Source organism: Capra hircus, chromosome 5, assembly GCF_001704415.2.
Source record: "Capra hircus breed San Clemente chromosome 5, ASM170441v1, whole genome shotgun sequence".
NCBI classification, from domain to species: domain Eukaryota; kingdom Metazoa; phylum Chordata; class Mammalia; order Artiodactyla; family Bovidae; genus Capra; species Capra hircus.
The window spans coordinates 66,084,043-66,102,872 of NC_030812.1; the positions used below are offsets into that span (position 1 = coordinate 66,084,043).

At 45.3% G+C, this 18,830-nt stretch overlaps 1 protein-coding gene across 1 annotated transcript in view; it reads left to right on the forward strand.

Moving 5' to 3' along the window:
- Positions 1-18,830, forward strand: part of STAB2 (stabilin 2) — a 176,736-nt gene that overhangs the window by 126,098 nt on the left and 31,808 nt on the right. The window contains exons 44-54 of the mRNA XM_013964034.2: positions 586-657; positions 2,506-2,625; positions 4,867-4,914; positions 5,856-5,939; positions 6,443-6,589; positions 7,817-7,957; positions 9,962-10,021; positions 11,318-11,494; positions 13,284-13,373; positions 16,299-16,445; positions 17,727-17,783. Coding sequence (XP_013819488.2) covers positions 586-657; positions 2,506-2,625; positions 4,867-4,914; positions 5,856-5,939; positions 6,443-6,589; positions 7,817-7,957; positions 9,962-10,021; positions 11,318-11,494; positions 13,284-13,373; positions 16,299-16,445; positions 17,727-17,783 — 1,143 coding nt within the window. The remainder of the gene's footprint in view (positions 1-585; positions 658-2,505; positions 2,626-4,866; positions 4,915-5,855; positions 5,940-6,442; positions 6,590-7,816; positions 7,958-9,961; positions 10,022-11,317; positions 11,495-13,283; positions 13,374-16,298; positions 16,446-17,726; positions 17,784-18,830) is intronic.

The following is an 18,830-nucleotide window of genomic DNA, read 5'->3' on the forward strand; positions in this document are numbered from 1 at the left end:
AGGGCTTGGCAACCCACTCCAGTATTCTTGCCTAGAGAATCCCTATGGACAAGAGGAGCCTGATGGGCTACAGTCCATGGGGTCACAAAGAGTTGGACCCAACTGAGCGACTAACACAGCACAGTGCAGTGGGAAGAAGTGGGCATGTGCCAACACCGGATGGCTCCAGAAACATGAAGTTCTCCAGCCATGCTCTCCTTTCCTTCAGCTTTCTGATGCCCAGAATCTTACCATTTTTCTTGGGCTTGAGCCTCTGAAATACATGTACAACAGCAGAAGATAATGGTTTTAAGCCCTCTCTCAGTCACATACTCCCCAGCGCTGTGGCTGATGCATTGCCTCCCTAGGGAGAAGGTTAGGGGAGGCAGGAGCATGTGAGGACTCCACATAAAGAAGGGGAGGGGTTGAGGGGCGAAAAGACTCAGGTGGGGAAGCTGGAGGCTCAGGAACCCGACTCTGCCTCCCTCAGTCCCTGTCACACTGTGAGCAAGCAGGAAACGGTGCATCAGAAACTGGATGGGTGATGGAGTGAGAGCCAGCAGGACCTGTCTGTGAAATGCCCCGTTCTGCCTTCTTCCTGGACAGGCCGTCTGTAACTGTTTGCCAAAGTACACTGGAGATGGGAAGGTCTGCACCCTCATCAACGTCTGCTTGACCGTGAGTACAGCCCCCTCCCTGCATCTAGGGTGCGGTGTTGAGGCAGCCTCCATCAGAGCTGCTTCTGGGCCATTTCTTCCTCGTGTCCCAGTTGCAGAGTGGGAGACACTGCAGTCTCTGCCTCCGTCTTCATGTGGCCTCACCTCTGTGTCTGGGTTTCCTCTTCCAGTGAGGACGCTAGTGAACTTAAGACCCCCTGGTTAATCTAGGACATTGCATCTCCGAGATCCTTCATTGCATCTGCAAAGACTCTTTTTTCTAAATAAGGTCCCATTCACAGAGACCAGGGCTTAGGATGTAGACATAGCTTAGGGGGGCACATAATTCAGCCCACCCCAGAGCGGGAGGAGAAGGGGTATCTGGCCCCAGTCACAGAACGAGCGCATGGCAGAGTCAGAACTTGAGGCCCTGTCTGTCTGACTCACAGGCCACACCCTTGACCACCTCTTGTGCTTGTTCCTCCACGAGGCTCTGATCCCCAGCAGAGGCCCAGCTCATACACCTTCCCTCCTCATCCACATCTCTGCCCACCTGAGAGCCTCCTGCAAGCATGAAAACGGCACAGATACTCCATAATTAAAGCCCCTTCTCTCCAGGCGAGGTCCCTACTGTCCCCCGTGATGGTCTGTCTGTTTTACACCAACTGCCTTCTGGCCGGTGACTATTACTTTTCCATCATGGATTAGAGTTTAGCTTTCAGCTGAGAAGTGTCAAACAAGATCGATGCCTTTCTAGTTAACTCCTGGGTGCTGATAAACTTCCCATTTGGCAACTCTGGACTGATCTCTTCAGTCCAGAGATCTGCTGAGATGGACTTGCCATCTTGAGATATGGGCACACCTCAGAGACATTGTGGCTTTGGTTCCACACCACCAAAATACAGTGACTGTTACAAGAAAGCAAGTCACAAGAATTTTTGGTGTCCCAATACATATAAAATTTATATTTACACTATATTGAAATCTGTTAAGTATGCAATAACATTATGTCTTAAAAATACAATGTATGTAAGCCAACCATACTTCAATTTTAAAAAGAAGACATTAAGAGTTAAATAAATAAATAATATAGTGGGTTGCCCAGAAAGTTCATTTGGATTCACTTGTGACATCTTATGGAAAAGCCCAAACGAACTTTTTGGCAAACTCAATACACACCTTAATTTAAAAAAACACTTCATTACTAAACATTGATAACCATCATCCAACAACACAAAGTCATCACAAACCTCCAATCTGTAAAAATCACAGTACCTGCAGAGTTCAGTAAAATGAGACATGTCTGTGTAAGGCTGGGTCAGTAGGATGACTCTTACAACTTTAGGAAGATGGAACACAGATTCAGGAAAAAGGGCAAATTATGCAAACCAGTCAGTTCAGTCGCTCAGTCATGTTCAACTCTTTGCGACTCCATGGACTGCAGCACGCTAGGCTTCTCTGTCCATCACCAACTTCCGGAGCTTACTCAAACCCATGTCCATCGAGTTGGTGATGCCATCCAACCATCTCATCCTCTGTTATCCCTTTCTCCTGCCTTCAGTCGTTCCCAGCATCAGGGTCTCTTTTCCAATGAGTCAGTTCTTCGCATCAGGTGGCCAAACTATTGAAGCTTCAGCATCAGTCCTCCCAATGAATATTCAGGACTGATTTCCCTTAGGATTGATTGGTTTGATCTCCTTGCTGTCCAAGGGACTCTCAAGAGTCTTCTCCAACACCACGGTTCAAAAGAAACCAGTCAGAGTGTAAGATAAAAAGTGAATGTCAATACAGAATTGCTTTGTGAGCATTGGCAGGGCTGGCAAGCTAACTGGTCTGATTTCTATCCCCCACTCCTTGGAAATTTTACCAGAATAATGGCGGCTGTAGTGAATTTGCTGTCTGCAACCACACTGGACAAGACGAAAGGACTTGTACTTGCAAACCAAACTACATTGGGGATGGGTTTACCTGCCGTGGCAACATCCATCAGGTAATGCAAGGCATGTTTCTGTAAAGGGAACTCCACTTTCCTCCTTGTGTGAAGAATCTAAGGCACTGAGAAGGGTGCAAGAGTTTTGTTCCATATAAAACTAAAATGTGAGGGAGGTCCCTGGAGGGACCTGGAGGTCCAGTGGTTAAGACTTTGCACTTCCATCACAGGGTTTGATCCCTGGTCTGGGAACTAAGACCCCACATGCCACACAGTTCATTTCAGTCACTCAGTCGTGTCTGACTCTTTGCAACCCCATGGACTACAGCACGCCAGGCCTCCCTGTCCATCGCCAGCTCCCGGAGTTTATTCAAACTCATGTCCATTGAGTCAGTGATGCCATCCAACCGTCTCATCCTCTGTCTCCTCCTGCCTTCAATCTTTCCCAGCATCAGGGTCTTTTCCAATGAGTCAGTTCTTTGTATCAGGTGGCCAAAGTATTGGAGTTTGAGCATCAGTCCTTCAAATGAATATTCAGGACTGATTTCCTTTAGGCTGGACTGGTTGGATCTCCTTGCAGTCCAAGGGACTCTCAACAGTCTTCTTCAACAACACAGTTCAAAAGCATCAATTCTTCGGTGCTCAACTTTCCTTATAGTCCAGCTCTCACATCCATACATGACTACTGGAAAAACCATAGCTTTGACTAGATAGACCTTTGTTGGCAAAGTAATGTTTCTGCTTTTTAATATGCTGTCTAGGTTAGTCATAACTTTTCTTCCAAGGAGCAAGCGTCTTTTAATTTCATGGCTGCAGTCACCATCTGCAGTGATTTTGGAGCCCAAAAAATAGTCCATCACTGTTTCCATTGTTTCCCCATCTATTTGCCATGAAGTGATGGGGCCAGATTCCATGATGTTAGTATTCTTAATGTTGAGATTTAAGCCAACTTTTTCACTCTCATCTTTCACTTTCATCAAGAGGCTCTTTAGTTCTTCTCTTTCTGCCATAAGGGTGGTATCATCTGTGTATCTGAGGTTACTGATATTTCTCCAGGCAATCTTGATTCTAGCTTGTGCTTCATTCAGCCCAGCGTTTCTCATGATGTACTCTGCATAAAAGTTAATTAAGCAGGGAGACAATATACAACCTTGACGTACTCCTTTTCCTATTTGGAACCAGTCTGTTGTGCCATGTCCACTTCTACATGTTCCCTGTCCACACAGCATGGCCAAAATGTAAAACAAACAAACAAAACTATAAAACATGGAAACTTTATCTTCCCATGAGAATTCACTTGATCTGGCATGCAATGATTCAGATTAACTGTTCTCAAGTCAGAAAATGCCTGGGTATGAATTCAGCTCAGCCAGTTATTATGGTAATGTGGTTTTAGGTAGATTATATCACCTCTTTGTGATATACCTGTTTTCTAGCCTTTAAAAGAAAATAATGGTAGCATTCCCAGCGAGTTGTTATAAGATTTCAATAAGACAACGTGTGTAGCAGGCACAGAGTACACAGTAACTCAAACGCATGGCCATGATGTAGGCTGTTGTTGGTGTGTGTGTGTGTGTGTGTGTGTGTGTGTGTGTGTGTGTGAACATACCTGAGCATCTGTACTTGGTTCAGAGATGCTTGGATGTGATACCTGTCGATGTCTATCTATTATAAAGTGAACATCCTGTTATTTGGTTTAAAGAGGGATCAGAGCATTCTGGCTGATTCAAATATTCTTGTTAGTAGAGAAAATAAATCTGCCATAAACCTATGACAGATTTTTCTGATACTTGAACTTTCAGAAATGCTCTTAAAGCTCAGGTACTTCTACAACTGGCTGAACCTTTTCATGGTAAATCAGATGGTGACTCCAGGAAGCTTTGAGAACTCACAGTATATCCACACTGTCATTCTGAACATCAGTCGCGAGCCTACAGGTGAGACTTGTTTAAGAGGCCTGCCCTGGCAGTGCATTCGCGCATGTTCAGTCACTCAGTTATGTCAGACTGTTTGCGACCCCATGGACTGTAGCCCATAAGCAGGCTCCTCTGTTCATGGGATTTCCCAGGCAAGAATACTGAAGTAGGTTGCCATTTCCTACTCCAAGGTATCTTCCCAACCCAGGGATCAAATCCACATCTCCTGCATTGGCAGGCAAAGTCTTTACCACTGAGCCACCTGTTAAGCTCTAAAAAGATGGTAGATTCTCTCAATCTTGGAGAAATTGCCTTGTGATAACCCTCTATTGTTCTTGTGTTTGATTCACAGCCATTAAGTGGACCTTTTTGTCTTTGTTTCCAGGAGCTTCCCAAGAATCCAAAAACATCTCAGTTTTACTTCCAGTTGCTGGTAAGAATGTGTATGTATGTCAAACTAGAAGAATTGAGTCTCAAACCCCTGATATGGGTTAAAGATATGAGATTAAATCTGTAACCTCTGGAGTAGGTAAAGATAGAAGATAGTCCTGGAAACTACATTTCTGCAATACTGTCTGTGTTGGTCATCTGTGAATTTCTCAGGCCCCAGGTGGACAGCACACGAGTGGAATAAAGGTTGCCTTTGCCTGTTGCACATGTGAGAATGTATTTTATGAAAAAACTGCCATCCAACCCGTTGAGACAAGAAGCTTTACTAGGGCAATCAGCTAACTCTTTGGGTGAAAATATTAAGTTAAATCTTTCTGCTTCTCATACATCAGAATACAGTCCAGAGATATTGAAGAAAAAGAATAAAAATCTATAAGAGTAAAATCTAGAAGAAAATATAAGTAACCATAGGTCCTTAGCCTTGGCAAGAACACAGAACAGTTGAGTAAATTGTCATATTACTTACATTTGCAATCTTATTTCAACCATAGAAAACATTTAGTGTGTGAAAGAGACAGACTGGCAAAAAGTTATCTGGAAATAACAGGCATCTTTCTAGGTGGTGGGATTATGGGTAGTTATTTTCTTTTTTATACTATATTTTCAAATCTTTCATACCAGTCAACATATGTCATTCTACAACCAGATGAAAATGAACATTATTTTCATGTCTAAGGAAGTGGGTGATTCTGAATGTAAGGCTAAATGAAACACAAGTCTCCCCATTCAGTTTTTCTCTCCCCTCTGCCATCGTGTACTCTCTCTCTCTGTTATTTTCCTGAGCCCCTGCCTTTACTTATGTTAGGTATTGGGTTGGCCGAAAAGTTCATTTGGGTTTTTCCATACAACAGTACAAAAAAGCTTGAATGAACTTTTTGGCCAACCCAATACATGGCATGTGGCCCCCACTTGCCTTCCCCACAGGAACATTCTGTGCGAGACCTGATTGGCCCTGGCCCCTTCACTGTCCTGGCACCTTTATCTGCAGCCTTTGATGAGGAATCCCAGGTAAGCATGAAGCTAGAGGCAGGTAGGTAGAAGAGCTTTGGGACTGGAACACAATCTTTGGGCATTACCCTGGAACCAACACGAAAGACATTTCTAAGCAGGAGATTTAGAATCAGCTGGAGGTGGCTAGCAATGAAAGGGGTTGCCTGTCAGTGTGGGAACCCCCATCAGGAGAAGCATTCAAGGGGATTTGGGGTCACCACTAGCAGAGACTTCTAGAGGACATCCCTAAATAGGGTAGGAGGTTGGGAAAGACCAACCATTCTTAAATAATTTAAACCCTGATAGACACCCCTCCAAAAAAAAAAAAAAGGAATGCTAGATTAATGGGATAGAAATAGGTTCTTTTCTTGCAGAATTTATCAGAGGCTTTAATGTCTAACATTCACTTGGACTCTTCATGCTGGATTATCCATTAATATGTAATAATGTAGCAAGCATTTATTGAATGTTTCCAACCAGAGGGCTGCTAGCTCTGGCTGGAACCCTTGGATCTATTGCAGATTAAGGACTGGGACAAAGGGGGCCTGATGCCCCAGATTCTTCGGTATCACGTGATCGCCTGCCACCAGCTGCTTCTGGAAAACCTGAAATTGACCCCAAATGCTACTTCTCTCCAAGGGGAGTCACTTGTCATCTCCGTGTCTCAGGTAGGAGAAGCCACTTCAGGAAGGTGCTCATTTTCCTTGGGCCCTCTCTCCTTCCTCTTCCTTAGAGCAATAAGAGTAATAATAATAATAACAACTACGCATGTGGGAATGACTGCTCTATGCTGGCTACTATCCTAAGTGTCTGATGTGTGTGTGCTAAGTCACTTCAGTCGTGTCCGACTCTTTGAGACACACGGACTGTAGCCTGCCAGACTCCTCTGTCCATGCGATTTTCCAGGCAGCAATACTGGAGTGGGTTGCCATGCCCTCCTCCAGGGGATGTTCCCACCCAAGAATCAAACCTGTGTCTCCTATGACTCCTGCACTGCAGACAGATTCTTTATCCCTGAGCCACTGGGGATATGTACTAACTGATTTAATCCTCAGAATCCCATAATGTAGATATTATTATTTTCCTCAATTTAAAAATTAGGAAACTGAACTCAGGTTAAGTAGCTTTTCCAAGGTCACACAGCAAGTAAATATTAATATTAGAGCTGGAATTGAAACTCAGAGGCAAGGCAGCTTCAGGTGGTCAAGAGAACTGCTTTCAGCAGTAGCTGGGGAGGGATGAAAGCTTTTGTTCAAATCCTTGACCATACTGATGCCTTTCCCTCACCACAAAAAGAAACACATGGTGACTATGGGATTCATGACAAAGGGGAAAAGTATGTGGTGGGGTCAGAAGAGGGGTTGCTAGAGAAGACATCTGAAAGAGAAGCCGATTTTGATCAGCTTATTATTTCATATTAGAGAATCACAGTGAAATAACTGTTTTGGTTAATTATTCAGTCGCTGAGTTGTGTCTGACTCTTTGCAACCCCATGGATTGCAGTATGCCAGGCTTCCCTGTCCTTCACTGTCTCCCAGAGTTTGCTCAGACTCATGTCCTTTGAGTTGGTGATGCCATCCAACCATCTCATCCCATCACCCACTTCTCTTCCTGCCCTCCATCTTTCCCAGCATCATGGTCTTTTCCAATGAGTTGGCTCTTCGCATCAGGTGGCCAAAGTACTGGAGATTATTTGCTATTAACTTCTCCAGGTGAAAATTATATTCTTGATATATGCTTAAGTAATTTGGATCTTCAGATTTTGCTCACAGCTCTATTTGAACAGTCACTGTCATGATGATTTAATATGTTCACAGAATATTTTGCAAGAAGTGATTTTGTGTCTATTTCTCTTTGTGCTCATTTCCTCTTTTTTCTTTTTTGGTTGATTTCAGGACATGGTGTTGATAAATAATAAAGCCAGGATCATATCCAGTGATATCATCTGTACAAACGGAATCATCCACGTCATAGATAAACTGCTGTCTCCCCAAAACTTGCTTATCACCCCTAGAGATGCCTCTGGAACAATTCTGGTGGGTGAACTCATTGTCAGATTCTCAGCATGGAGTGACTCATAAGATGTAATTTATTATCTCAATTCTGCTTTTGAGGCATTGTTCAAGACAGTTAAATTTTGCTGCTTCAGTCTCAAGTTACTATTAAAAACCTCACTGGGGCTTCCTTGGCAGTTTAGTGGTTAAGACTCTGCACTTTCACAGAAGGAGATGCTGGCTTCGATCCCTAGTCAGAGAAATAAGATCCCACAAGCCACATGTCACGCTACCCCCCCAAAAAACAAAACCTCATTAATACTGTTCTTGCGTGCATGCTAAGTCACTTCAGTCATATCCGACTCTTTGCAACCCTATGAACTGTAGCCCGCCAGGCTCCTCTGTCCATTGGATTCTCCAGGCAAGAATTCTGGAGTGGGTTGCCATGCCCTCCTCCAGGGGATCTTCTCAAACCAGGAATCGAACCTGAGTCTTTTATGTCTCCTGCATTGGCAGGCAGGTTCTTTACCAGTAGAGTCACCTGAGAAGCCCATAAGAAATACTATTCCTCAGTTCAGTTCAGGCGCTCAGTCGTGTCCGATTCTTTGCAACCCCATGAATCGCAGCACACCAGGCCTCCCTGTCCATCATCAACTCCCGGAGTTCACTCAAACTCACGTCCATTGAGTCCATGATACCATCCAGCCATCTGATTCTCTGTCATCCCCTTCTCCTCCTGCCCCCAATCCCTCGCAGCATCAGAGTCTTTTCCAATGACTCAACTCTTCGCATGAGGTGGCCAAAGTGTTGGAGTTTCAGCTTTAGCATCATTCCCTCCAAAGAACACCCAGGACTGATCTCCTTTAGGATGGACTGGTTGGATCTCCTTGCAGTCCCAGGGACTCTCAAGAGTCTTCTCCAACACCACAGTTCAAAAGCATCGATTCTTTGGCTCTCAGCTTTATTCACAGTACTATTCCTAGTAAGAAGTAAATAGGTGAAAGACTATTTTAAATAGTTGAATGGATTTTGTAAATTATTCCTTAGTTTCCACAAGGGCAGGTTGTGTATAGATTTGGAAGATGGAGAAATTACATAGATGGGTGATAACAATGATGAGAGAGATGATAGATAGATGATCCACAGGTAGGTAGGCACATAGGTAGACAGACAGATAGATGGACAGATACCATTAAAACTAAGAAAGTGAAAGTGAAGTCGCTTAGTCGTGCCCGACTCTTTGTGACCCCATGGACAGTGGCCTGCACCAAGCTCCTCCGTTCATGGGATTCTCCAGGCAAGAGTACTGGAGTGGGTTGCCATTTCCTTCTCCAGGGAATCTTCCCGACCCAGGGATCGAACCCAGGTCTCCCGCATTGTAGAGAGACGCTTTACCATCTGAGCCACCAGGGAAGTAAACATCTTCTCAATGGACAGAAAAGACACTTTCAACTTTTTCGTTACTTATTAGTGTTGGGTTCTCATTGCAGACAGCCGAATCCACTGTATCTCATTTAAATAAAAAGGAGTTTCTAAGGATGTTAAGTATATCACCAAATCTCTTGGAAAGCAAGAGAGCCTAATTCAGACACTACACAGCTGGGGACAAAGCAGCCGGGGCACTTGTGAAGGGAGGACACCTGACTCCCCCACAGGGCCGTTCAGAACCAGCTCTGCCCGTGCCCTCTGTCTCCGGCCCCATCACTAGGAGACGAGTCTGCACACCACATGCCTCCAGCCCTGTGACCATCAGAAGATCTAATAACCCTGCTAGCAGCCACCACCTCCTCGTGTCGTGTCTTTCTGCCTATGTTTTGCACAAGCACTTCTGCTTGGGGGATCCCATACCACATGTGGGACTCTAGCTGCGGGGCAGTCTGGGAAAACGTAGCATAGCCATCCAGCCCCTGTGATACGGAAAGGCAGGCGTACAACCTACAGAGCCTCCTGTTATCTTCCCCTCATTTCATTCAGTTGAGCTTTTGTTAAAGTGCTTTGTGAACTGTATGAATAAAAGTTTCATTCCCATTCTTACTGTCTTTGCAGCAAAATCTTACGACAGTGGCCATGAACCACGGCTATGGCAAATTTAGCAACTTGGTTCAGGTAAAAGCCTGGGAGAAAGGTTGCCTCGGAGGGTGCAGCCTCCCTAACGGGGTTTGGTTTTTTGTCTGCTACGCAGTTTTTGTTTGGGGCACTAGCCAGCTGCTGTGCGGTTTTAAGGAAGTCTCATGTTCTGGAGAACAAAGCCATGCTCTGCCACCCCATCCCCCAAATGTTTCCTCGCTGAGTTAGAAGTTAAAGTATTTGAGGCTAGAGGGAGGGAAAGGAATTAGGATGTGCCCATTCCTAAAGTAGGGGCTTCATGTCTGGAATGATCACTCCCTTTACTGAGATGGGGAAGCTGAGAGGCAAAGATGGGAAATCTCTGCCCATTAGACAGGCAGAAATTACATTTCAAACCACATTTTTCTGACAGAGACAAGTCCCACGAATTGTGTAGAGAAACTTCTTGTTCAAAGATTTCAGAGAATAATCAGGAAGGAGCAGGTTCTTCCACGACCTCCTCCACCACCTACCCCAGCAGTCTCAGGAGGTCTCTAAGAACCCTAGGGTCCCCATAGCACAGACTGCAAACCTCTGTGCAGACCAGCAATTTCCAAAGGGGTCTGGGGCTTGGACTCTCTGGGGAGCTTTTTAGAAAAGGAGATTGCAAGGTGCTCATAATAAGACTCTCCAGTGGTGTTACAGACCAGTATCTTTGCCTACCCACCCACTCCCTAAACCTTCTAGTGCCCCCACCCCTGGGCATCGGGTCTGCTTGAACACAAGCTTTTATAGCAAGTTAAAAGGCTCTCTGTGTCTCAAAAAGAGGGACTCATAACGCACTTCATAGGGTCATTGGGAAAACTACAAGGAAAAATGTATATGATGTACAAGAAAAAATGTAGAAGATTCTCAGAGTGATTCTTTGCCAGTCACCTGGCAATTTCTTTTTTGAGTCTATGTGATCTAGAAATCCTCGAAATATATACAAGTATCTCAATATTGTGTAGGTTTCACATTGTTAAAGGAAATATGGGGAAAGTGCTACGTGGGTCTTCCAGAAATTAAAACGTTTGGACGAGAGTAGTGGCAAAAAAAGTGTGTTTCCCTATTAACAAAGCCCAGAATTGGCTTTTCTGTTTTACTTTCTAAGAAAATCAGAGTCAGAATGACAGGAGTGTGAAGAAGGCCTCCAGTTTCAGGCTGAATCTCGCTTAAACTAGCCAAAGGCCTGAGAAGCCCCATGGCGGGCGCAGAGAGGGCCCCAGGCTGGCTTTTGCTCTGGCCCTTGGGTTCCAGAGCCAGGGCTTCTTGGCTGGGCTTTGGGGCGCACCTGACCAACTCCTTGTGTTTCAGGACTCTGGCTTGCTGAGCGTCATCACAAACCCCATCCACACCCCAGTCACACTTTTCTGGCCCAGTGACCAAGCTCTCCAAGCCCTGCCCCGTGAACAACAGGATTTCCTGTTCAACCAAGACAACCAGGACAAGCTGAAGGAGTACTTGAAGTTCCATGTGATCCGAGATGCCAAGGTATTCTGTTTTCACACAGACGGGAATGGCAAGGTTGCCCTCGAGGTGATCAAATCCAGGAATTGTCTTTACCTCTCAGTCCCCGTGGTGTTGGGAGGTCTGAGCATCCCCTGCCCCCGCTGTGTCCTCCTCTGGCTGGCTGTGGGGAATTGACCACAAGAGTATAGCTCATCTGGTTCTCTTTCTGCCCCACCATTGTTTTATTTCCCCTAACTTTAACCAATACTCAAAAGCATCCTTCCCCTCTTCTACTGCAGACCAGCTCCCTCCCTTCCCTAGTTCACAAGGCAGAGTGTCTCTTGACAGTTCCCAAGTTTCTCCCAGATGGACTCTTTCTCCCCCAATTCCAGAGTTTCTAGGCAAAGGACGGATTCATCCAGCTGCGACCAGTTGTTGGCTCATGTACCGATCTACTGAGATTAGGAAAGCAGGATTCTGTAGGAACATGGCAGCTCTTGCTAAAACCCTGTCCCTCTGAATCCTCCGCCAGGACCGTTGCACCCGAGGAGTAAGACATCTAATCCAAGAGGGCCTGCTGTCCTCACTTGGGTTAATTTGTAGGTCCTGTGTTAGTTTCCTAGGCTGCCATAACCAATGACCACAAACTGGGTGACTTGAAACGGTAGAAATAAATCCCCTCAGAGTTCTGGGGACTGGAAGTCTGAGATCAAGGTGTTGACAAGGTTGTTTCTGCTGGAATTCCTGAGGGAGAGGCTGTTGCCTGCCTTCTTCCCGGCTTCTGGTGGTGTCCAGACATCCTCGGCACCCCAGGCTTGTAGCTACATCCCTCCAGTCTCTGCTTCTGTTGTCACATGGCTGGCTGTCCTCTCCCCGTGTGTTTCTGTGTCTTCACATGGCACTCTCCTCTTCTCTCTTCTTCTTAAGATGACATCAATCTTTTTGGATTAAGGGCCCACCCTACTCTGGTGGCTCAGAGGTTAAAGCGTCTGCCTCCAATGCAGGAGACCTGGGTTCTATTCTTGGGTTGGGAAGATCCCCTGGAGAAGGAAATGGCAACCCACTCCAGTATTCTTGCCTGGAGAATCCCCTGGACAGAGGAGCCTGGTGGGCTACAGTCCACGGGGTAACAAAGAGTTGGACACGACTGAGCGACTTCAACTCAACTACTCTGGTATGGGCTTCCCTGGTGGCTCAGACATTAAAGAATCTGCCTGTAATGCAGGAGATCTGGGTTCAATCCCTGGATCAAGAAGATCCCCTGGAGAAGGGAATGGCTACCCACTCCAGTATTCTTGCCTGGAGAATTCCAGGGACATAGAAGCCTGGCAGGCTACAGTCCATGGGGCCGCAGAGAGTCGGACACGACTGAGTGACTAACACTCTCTCTACTTTAATGTGACCTCATCTCAACCAATTACATCTGCAATGATCTCATTTCCAAGGAAGATCACATTTGAGGTAATGGGGACCTAGCTTCAGTGAAACTTTTGAGGGGTCACAATTCAACCCATCACGGAGCCCTAATGCAATTTCCCTAACCCTGGTCTGCCGCAGGCTTCATGCAGCAACACAGCATCTTCCATGGACTCCTGAACACAGAAGGGGAAGGAAGGGTAACTGAAACAAGCTGGAGACTTTCCTACAGAAAAAAGGCCAACTTCCTAGAGAATCCATACTTATTCTTCCTTTTGATTCTGTCTACTGTCATTTTGAAGCTGGAATTATTAGAACTCAGAAAAAAAAATCTTGCATCTAAATTTGGTTTGTTAGCAAAGCTCCTTCTTCAACCCAGATTCAGGGTGTTAATGTGATCCCATCACTCCTACAGGTCTTGGCAGTGGATCTCCCCAGATCTGCTACCTGGAAGACCCTGCAAGGTTCTGAGCTGAGTGTGAAGTGTGGAGCTGGCAGTGACATCGTGAGTATTGTCACCCAGAGCGGGGGCAGGGGCAGAGAATGCATGCCCCAACCATTGCCACTTCCAGGAGATGTTTCACGTTTTCCCACATTGGTAGCAAGTTCTTTCTCTCACTGCTTTCATGACTATATCCCCTGAATAAGTGGATATGAAACCCTGATGAATCCTGGCCAGCCCAAGCCCTCACCAGGTGTCAGGAAGCCCCCCTTACACTTGTAGAAAGTAGCTTCTGGTTGATTTTTCAGAAGATTTATTTTCCAGTGTGAGATACTTCCCTGAAACAAGAAAGAACGCAGTCATTGCTTTCCCTTCCTTCCTGGCCCCTCTGCAGCCTCCCCTCCAGCCCTCTCTTGGCAGTCAGGGCCAGCTCTGGGCCATATCTACCTAGATCAGCAAACAGAGAGAAAATTTGCAATTTTCACCTTCTTTGGCTAGTTCCTGACAATATTACCTTCCTGTAATTCCACATGATAAGTAGATTTGGTGGGATAATAGTAGCTACACCCTGTATCTTATATTTAATGGAAAATGACAGTGGCTTAAATATATAAGGGTTTAGCTCTCTTTAAAAAAAAGACTACAAGTAGCCAATCCAGAGTTAGTATGATAGCTCACTGAGGGAGCTCCTTCTGTCTTTCTGCTCTGTAGCATGTATTTCTAGTCTCACAGTCACCTCAAGGTCCAACATGACTGCTGGAGGTCCAGCCATCACACTTACTTTCTAAGCAGGAGAAAGTGAAAAAGTGATTTACCTCCAAACTGAGTCGGTTACCTTCAGGGAGCCTTCAGAGAAGTCTCAGACAACATTTTGTTTACATCTTCTGACAAGCAAGAATCCCTCTTGATGATTGGATTGGAATGGCATTAAATTTGTTCCTGAATCCAAAGAGTGTTAACATCTTTACACCCCAACTTCTGGAAAGTTATCCCAATGTACTTATACTCTTGAGATCAGCTACACTATCTCCATAGGAACTGGGCACTTATCAAAAGAAGAATGTCAACTGTTCATCCTGAGTGCTCGGAGAAGGTGATGGCACCCCACTCCAGTACTCTTGCCTGGAAAATCCCACGGACCAGGAGCCTGGTAGGCTGCTGTTCATGGAGTTGCTATGAGTCGGACATGACTGAACGACTTCACTTTCATTTTTCACTTTCATGCATTGGAGAAGGAAATGGCAACCCACTCCAGTATTCTTGCCTGGAGAATCCCCGGGACAGGGGAGCCTTGTGGGTACACAGAGTCAGACATGACTGAAGCGACTTAGCAGCATTCTGAGTGCTAATAAGGCTTTCAGAGCACTTTGCATTCAGAGTACCATTTAGTTAAACTTTATATGCAATGTAATCACTAATCCTATCCACCTGGTGAAAAGTTACCCCTCAGTGAAGTTTAGGGACTGACTCGTATAGTGCAAGAGTGAAAGTGCGAGGATTCACCTACAGTTTTCGAGTGTTCTTCCCACTGAATCACACTGTGTGCGTCCTATCAAACACTACTGAGATGTCTTTTTCTTTTCATGGAACTTTCTAAAAGCATTTTGCTTCCTATTGAGGGGTGGGGGTGGGGAATATATCCATCAATTTACTAGCTGTGTGGACTTTAGGAAGGGATGCTCAAAGATTGTTGCAAGAATTAAACAAAATAATGTATCTAGAGCATGATTTAGACAATGTCTTCTTGTTCAGTCAATAAGTTGTGTGACTCTTTGAGATCCCATGGACTGCAGCACGCTAGGCTCCTTTATCCTTCACTATTTCCCAGAATTTTCTCAAACTCATGTTCATTGTGTCAGTGATGCCATCCAACCATCTCATCCTCTGTTGCCCACTTCTCCTGCCCTCAATCTTTCCCAGCATCAGGGTATTTCCAATGAGTTGGCTCTTTGCATCAGGTGGCCAAAATATTAGAGCTTCAGCATCAGTCCTTCTAATGAATGTTCAGGGTTGATTTCCTTTAGGATTAACTGGTTTGATCCCCTTGTAGTCCAAGGGACTCTCAAGAATCTTCTCCAGCAGTACAATTCAAAAGCATCAATGCCTGCTGCTGCTGCTAAGTCGCTTCAGTCGTGTCTGACTCTGTGCGACCCCATAGACGGCAGCCCACCAGGCTCCCCCATCCCTGGGATTCTCCAGGCAAGAACACTGGAGTGGGTTGCCATTTCCTTCTCCAATGCATGAAAGTAAAAAATGAAAGTGAAGACGTTCAGTCGTGTCCGACCCTTAGTAACCCCATGGACTGCAGCCTACCAGGCTCCTGTGTCCATGGGATTCTCCAGGCAAGAGTACTGGAGTGGGGTGCCATTGCCTTCTCCTAGTGCATGTGAAAGAGAAGTTGCTGTCATTATAAGGTTAAAGCCCGTCACTGTATATTTTGGAAAGGAAGTGGTACTGGAGCTTTGCTAGGTGCTGGCACTAAATAAGAAAACTGGGTAACTGCCTGTGAAGTGGCCGTGTCAACCAAGTTTATCCTGAGCCAGGGTCAGGCCACATCTGCTCCACCTTGTCACCCCCACCACTACCATCTATACTTTGATGGAGCAGTATTGCTGAGTGGCCAGGAGTGGGGCGCTGAGACTGCCATCCTGGGCGTGAATATCCACACCACCACCTACTGGACGTGTGCCCTTGGTGAGTTGCCTAACCACTCACTGCCTCAGTTTCCTCCTCTGTAAATGAGAACACCAGCAATAGTAGCCACATTGTAGGGTGGCTGTGAGGACTGAAGGAACTTACATAGATAAAGCACAAAGAACAGTGCTTGGGAATAATAATACATTCTGAGCATTTGTGATGCAGACGCTGATATCAATACGTATCAGTTCTTTCTGACTCTGGTAGGTTCTGGCCACATTCCATGGCCTGAGAAGAGGAGAAGTCTGAGGATCACTGACTGTTCACCCTCTCTCTCTCCCTGTCTCGCAGGGCGACCTCTTCCTGAACAGCCAAACCTGCAGAATTGTGCAGCGGGAGCTCTTATTTGACTTGGGTGTGGCCTATGGTATCGACTGTCTACTGATTGACCCCACCCTGGGGGGCCGTTGCGACACTTTTACCACTTTTGATGTCTCGGTCAGTCCTGGAAACACTACTGTAGAAAGAGACCTTGGGCCAACAAACAGCCCTTGTGACCTAGCGTGGACCCTGCTGTGAAGACTCAGAGGGCTGGTCCCCAGCGGACATGGGAACCAGGGGATCAGGAGGCCACAGGACAGGGCTTTTCAGATTCACCATCAACAAGCATCTATTCAGTCCTGTACAGGCCTTGCCCATTCTCATTTATCCACCCACCCATTCATCCCCTCACCATTAAGTGAGCAGCTGTTGGGGACCAACAGTATGCCCTGTTCTGCCAGTCATTTTCAAACCCACCCATCTACTCAGTCATTCACTTATCCATTCAACAAGCAGTTTTTGAGCCTCTGCCAGAATAAACCATGTGAAACTGCCATGTTTGACAGAGTATGACTACAAAAATGGCCGTGTCATATGGTTCTAATATCTAATATATGCTGCCCATACTTCCATTCACTTGTTCATGCACTAACGCTGATTGAGCCTCTGTCCTGGGCCCTGCACTGTGTGAGGCACATGTGCATTTCACACTCGTTCATCCATGCAGTACCATTTATTGAGTATAACCTTTGAGCCTACTGTTCTGCTCAATGCCCATCTTACCCCTATCCAATGGTAGAAGCAGTGATCATCAACTCCATTCTGTCAATTTGGAAACTGAGTCTCAAAGAGATGAAGTGACTTAAATGGCAAGGTCTGTGACCAGTTGATTTCTATACCAGGTGACTTATAGGATTCGATAAATACCTAGATTACTAGAATACCAATCAGCCAAAGTAAGAGATGAAAAAACAGTTGTTAACTTCTTAACTTCCAAAGTATATATACACACATTTTTTTTTCAGGTAATCATTTTTCCTCACAAATCCCCTGAAAATCAATAGCAAGAATTAGTATCCCTATTTTATAGATTAGAAGACTAAGGATCAAAGAATGTGATTCGCAAACATTTCGAAGCTGATCTCTAAGGAAACTGACACTTCTATCCACATTCCCCATGGCTGCTGTGCTGGGTGCCGTGTGACCCTGCCCTGGTGCCCTTTCATCTGATAGGGAACTTATCACCTCAAAGAACTAAACCAAGGAGCTGAGATCCAAGACAGACCTTCAGAATTCTCTATGGCAAAATTGTAGCGCACTTGTTTTTATATTCTTAATCATAGCTTGAATCTTAACCAAGATTAAGTTCTTAGTCAAATAATCATAGCAACAACCAGGGGCATTTGCTTTGTTTCCTAATATTCTGGATTTTTAAGTGTTTCTTTTCTTGCATACTAGGGGAGTTGTGGAAACTGTATCTCTCCTCCCAGTTGCCCCAAGTGGACTAAACCAAAGGTAACTATGAACACAGTGATAATGTTTGGAGAGTGATAGGTTTGTTTCTTTATTAGACCCCAGTTTCCTTATAGGTATGGATGTGCACACATCTGTGTGCGTCTGTGGGTGTGTTATAACTGTGTGTAACTAATTCATGTCTTTCTTTCAACAGTCAGGCCAATGGGATGAGAGTGTAAACATTCTGAGCCCAGGGAAACTGTCAGCCCACTTTTAAAATCTAGAAGAGTCATGAGATTAAAGACCTAGAAGGAGTTACAAAAATAATGCTAATTATGAAAATAATAGTTGCCTTTAGTTGGTTGCTGCTTATGTCCCTGGCTCTGTGTTGGACTCTTTGTTTTGACATTATCCTCTGTTCCCATTATAATACAGGAAAATAATTACTACAGTTTATGACAAATGAGTCTCAGAGAGGGTAAGCAATCAGCCCAAGACCACACAGCTATAAGAAACAAAGCTAGGCTTAGAGCCTAAAATACAATGTAAGAGTAATGGTTAAGACAATGAAATTCGGAGTCCACAGTTATGGGGTCAAATTCCAGCGGGTGATCTTTGACAAGTCACTTAATCTATATGCTTTTGCCCCTGCACAATGGAGCTAATAATAGTTCTGTGTGTGATTATTAGGAAAGTAAGTTTTCAAATGTGCGTACAGAGCCTGGCACATAGTAAGTACTAGTTAAATATTGGTTTAAGCGCTTACTCCAAAGTCAAGCTCTTTCTACCCTACTAGTAACCCCTCTAACAGAAACACCCCTACAAAAATGAACTGTAACCCCATACCCTCTCTACTGATGATCTTGGGGGCTTGCCAGACCTCTCTCTGGATAGAAAGCTACGTCTTCCCCACTTTCTCCCCAGGTAAACTCGTCTTTTTCAAACAGCTCTAAAGGCCCCCAAGTCCTTTGTCTTAAAATGGGGCAAACACTTTTGTCCGTGGACTCCACCTCTGCCCCCTGCCCCATTCATCTGCCTCTCTATGCCCCTGAGAAAAGAATTCCCTGCACAGGGCTCTTGGCCATTTGAGGCCCATTTTCTACTTGG